At 34.9% G+C, this 4776-nt stretch overlaps 1 protein-coding gene across 1 annotated transcript; it reads left to right on the forward strand.

Annotated features, from left to right (window-relative positions):
* Positions 1–3108: 3108 nt before the first annotated feature.
* LOC114274266 (splicing factor 3B subunit 6-like protein) lies at positions 3109–4552 on the forward strand. Its single transcript, XM_082873079.1, has 2 exons — positions 3109–3251; positions 4405–4552. The coding sequence occupies exons 1-2, from the start codon at positions 3109–3111 to the stop codon at positions 4550–4552; spliced, it is 291 nt and encodes a 96-aa protein (XP_082729205.1).
* The last annotated feature ends 224 nt before the right edge of the window (positions 4553–4776 follow it).

Below are 4776 nucleotides of genomic sequence, written 5' to 3' on the forward strand. Positions count from 1 at the left end.
GACCCAAGAGAGAGAAAAACCAGCTTTTTAGCAAGGTTCAAAAGGTTCAAGATGAATTACTGGTCGGCCTACCCATATTGGTGGCCTCCCAGATGAGCACAACACAATGGTGGTATGAAAAGCCAGAAATTGTGGCTCAAAAGTGAGAAAAACCAGTTTTCTGTCAGAAAAATCGGCTTTTGGAGAGAGAAAAAGAGAAAACTGGTTTTTCAGGGGAAAATGTGGCCTCCCACCATCCTACCACCTCCCTAGCAATGAAAATAGGGTCCCTACCAAAAATGGGCCAAGACGGATGCAAAACGAGGGTTCGGGGGCCAAAACGCTCGGTTCGAGGCCCCGAAAGCAGGCTATTAGGCACCGGAAGTGGCGTATGACCACGAAGGTGGTCTCCCGGGCCACAGTGTTCCTCTAAAGGGAGGAAATAAGGTGTGTGCCAAAAACTGGAGCAAACGGAAGTAATTAAGCGGTCCCGAACCGAGGCGCACGGCCGACGGCTCCAAAAATCGGAAACTGGCCTCCAAACGGGAAAAAAGGCCTACGACCGCGAAACGTGGCCTACGGCCACTGAGAGATGGTCTAAGGGACCTCTCTCTCCCTTTGAGAAGAGAAAACAGGACCTGGTTCGCAAACCGAGGCAAAGCACAAAAGAGCCCCGAAGTTCGGAGGCAAGGCTCGCAGCCGAGACTCAGAAACCTCAGAATGAGCACAATATGCATCATCACCGAGCGCTCAATCGGTGACGTCTGAGTCTTAAGGTCAGTCAAAAATGGGGTGTCTACACCATGGCAGGTAATGACTCGTGCTTTGGTTAGAATACGATTTCAAGTTATTGAGCACTCGTTTGGCATATGGGTTGAGTTGGTTTTTTTGGCTAAAATAATCACAAAAAGATAAAATAAGCTAAAAAGTAAATAAGACAAAATGTCACAATCAAACCATAATCATTTTATTTTTTTTCTCACAAAAGTCAAAAAAGCTAAAAAGTCTATCCCAAACGAAATTTTTTAGTCTCAGGCTAAAATAGTCAAAAAGTTAAAAAATAAAAAAATCAACCTACGTTCTAAACGAAAAGTAAGTATCATTAAGGATGTAACTCTTAGATTGGTGAAAGTTAAAATTTTTGAGATAGTCCTTAGGATATACACTTGCTAGACAAGTAGAGTTCAAGAAGGATACCTAGGTAGGTAGTCAGCATGAAATATTGAGTTGTTGCTCACTTTAACATCGGAATGTCCAAAGAAGAAATGGTTTTTCTCAAAAAAAGAAAAAAAAGAAAAAAAAAAGATACTGATAAAATAATACAGCATAAAATTTCTATATTAAAACAAACTTTTTCAATTTTTCAATAAAGATAAAACATGTATTTAAATTTTTTTAAAGTAAAAAAAATAATATGATTGAAGTTCAAAAGAGCAATGCAACTAAGAAAAATATGCCGAATTTTCAATGTAAGGTGATGGTGACGGTTGTGTGGTTATAACCATATATGTTAATATTTATGTATAAATATTTATAAATTCAGATAAAATTATGTAAGTTTCTTATAATTTAATTTTTTTTTTTAAACTTATCTTTTAAGAGATTTAAAACTTTAAGTGATATCATTTGTGATTGTCAAATTCAACATTTAAAACTGAATGTATTAAGTGAAAATCAATTAAACTCGTTTTATAATCATAATTCATATCACTTATAAAATTAAATGCTTCTTAAAAAGTAAGCTAAAAGTTAAAAAAACTTCAAGTGAAATAAAATTTATTTAAATCTAATTAAATTTATAAATACTAATAAATATAAGTATCGATATACATTATTACAAACTTACTACCACTGTTGCAACTACCATTACCATTATTACCGTTGTTGCTGTCGCCACCGCCGCCATGCCATCGCCACTACCATTATTGCTATCACTATCTTTATCATCATTATCATTGTTGCCATAAATACCACCATCATTTTACTATCACAACCACACGACCACCATTACCACCGCCGCTACCACTACTATTGCCACCACCTTTTTCACCATTGTTATTATTATTATAAGTACCATGATCATTTAACTACCGCCACCACACCACCACTACCATTATTACAACCACTAGAACCCTTCATCTCCACAACAATTGTCACTGTTGTTACACACCTCCATCGTTCTACTACAGCTTTCGCTCTTTTTTTTTCTCTCCACAATATTACCCTTTTGCCACCACTACAATCACTACCACTATCCCTTAATCTCCACCACTATTGCCATTGGCACCATAACTAACGCCACCATTTCCTTTTTCACCACTACCAAATCATCATCACAACCAACTAGGTCTAACTTAGCTAGCTATCATGACTTTCTTAAAAATTTAGTCTCTAAGGAGAGGTAATAAGTTCAATTTTCAATTTTATCAACACCACTTTTAATTTTTAATTGTTAATTTTTTTAAGGAGTATTTATTCATAAATCACTCTTCATCTACTTATGTTTCACTTAGTCCAAATTATTTTATTATATTCCAATAAATCATATGAGTAACATAGTTACTAAAATACCCCTAATAATAATATTCACATTGATAGTGTGAATATTCATACGTCAATGTGAATGCTCAAGCGACCAAGTTGCTAAGCGTTCAAAAAATATTTATAAAGATAAAATTATCCATAAAATTACTTAAATATAATAATTAAGATTTGATAAATCAAATGTCTATAAAAATATGTTATGAACTAATTGAGATACTACTCATTAAAAAATAATTTTTTAATAATTTTCCTATTTTTTAAACACCACCTAAGTATCATATGGGGGTCAAAATTAGAATAATCCTAATAATAACCCAATCCAAAATGGAAGCATGCTTTACCCTCACAATTTCACAAACATATAAATTGACATTACCAATAAAAAAATAAAAAAAAAGAAAATAAATTGCCAGTATAAAAATAAATAAATTAATAAATTGACACTTTAATTTCAACTGCACAGGCAATAAAAATACAAAAAAAATTGACAACAAGCCCTAGTCTTTTCTTGAATAGTCTCTCTCTCTCTCTCTCTCTCTCCCCCCCCCCTCTCAAAAAAAGCACCAAAACACAGAGAAACAATTAATGGCGACGATCAATCTTCGGAAGGGCAACACTCGGCTTCCGCCAGAGGTGAACCAGGTTCTCTACGTCTGGAACCTTCCCTTCATGTACAATATCTTCGGCAAGTATGGCGCCATTCGCCAGATTCGCATCGGCACCAACAAGGACACACTACAAGAAAAAGTACCTTTGGCGACTAAATTTTTAGTCGCCAAAAGTCCGTTTTTAGTCGCCAAAAGTCGACTTTTTACTTTCCCCGACTAATTTTTTTAGTCACTGGTTTTGTCGCGTATAGATGGTCGGCAGAGGTATTGGCGACTAAAACTTTTTTAGTCACCAAAAAGCAGCTCTTTCGCGACGAACATTTTAGTCGCCAATAGTGATTTACACTTTTCAAAATCATACATTTAGCGACTAATCCTTTAGTCGCCAATACTCACTAAATCGCCGACTAATCCATTTAGTCGCCAAAATAAAGACTTTTGGCGACTAATAAAGGTGCTTCCGTGAAAAAAAAAAATTACTAACTTTTTTACTTTTTCTGAGATTCGAACCACGGACCTTCTACTTTGTACACCTTTACCAACACACTCCCTCCACTATGCCACCACAAGATCACATGAATATATATGCAATATATATTATTTATATAGTACATTGACCCGTATTAATTTAAAACTATATATATGAATATAATTATTTTTATTCAATATTAATTTATGTAAAAAATAAATTAATTATTAAAAAAAAAGGGAGTCACTTTTGGCGACTAAATTTTTTTTTAGTCGCCAAAAACCTTAGTTTTGGCTACTACCAATAATTTAGTCGCTAAAAAAAATAATTTTCGTCTAAAAATAACCACTTTTGGCGACTAAACTGATTTTTAGTCTCCAAAACTGCCACTTTTGCCGACTAAACTCAATTTTAGTCGCCAATTGTCCACTTTTAGCTACTAAAAATTTTTTAGTAGCCAAAAACCTTTACATTTGGCTACAACATTTTTTTTTTCGGTAAAACACCTACAATCGGCGACCAAACCATTTTTTAGTCGCCAAAGCCTATACTTTTGGCTACTAATCTTTTTTAGTCGCCAAAAACCTTCACCTTTGGCTACTAAAATTGTTTTAGTCGCTAAAACCCATGTAATCAGCGACTAATCTGATTTTTAGTCGCTAATAAGTTCACATTTGGCTACTAAACTGTTTTAGTCGCCAAAAGTCTTCACTTTTGGCTACTAATTCAATTTTAGTTGCCAATTGTCCTACTTTCAGCGACGAAATTTACATTTTTGGTCGCCAAAACTGTTTTTTGTTGTAGTGACACCAGAGGCACCGCCTTCATCGTCTACGAGGACATCTACGATGCCAAGACCACCGTCGATCACCTCTCTGGCTTCAATGCTGCCAATCGATACCTCATCATGCTCTACTATCAACAGGCCAAGATGAACAAGAAGTTCGATTAGAAGAAGAAGGAGGACGAGATCACTGATTTGCAGGAAAAGTATGGCATCTCTACTAAAGATAAGTAGTGATGATAATAAATATAAAAAATACGAAACGAATAGTTGTTTTCTTTGTTTTTGTTGTGGTTTTATTGATCATGTAGAGAGAGGTTTTCACCGAACTATATGAAAATTTGGATTATCTATGAGTTTGTGTGAAATAGTTGTAATGGTTTCACTATGCA

This window comes from Camellia sinensis, chromosome 6, assembly GCF_055761805.1.
Source record: "Camellia sinensis isolate YWXY chromosome 6, ASM5576180v1, whole genome shotgun sequence".
In the NCBI taxonomy this organism is placed as follows: domain Eukaryota; kingdom Viridiplantae; phylum Streptophyta; class Magnoliopsida; order Ericales; family Theaceae; genus Camellia; species Camellia sinensis.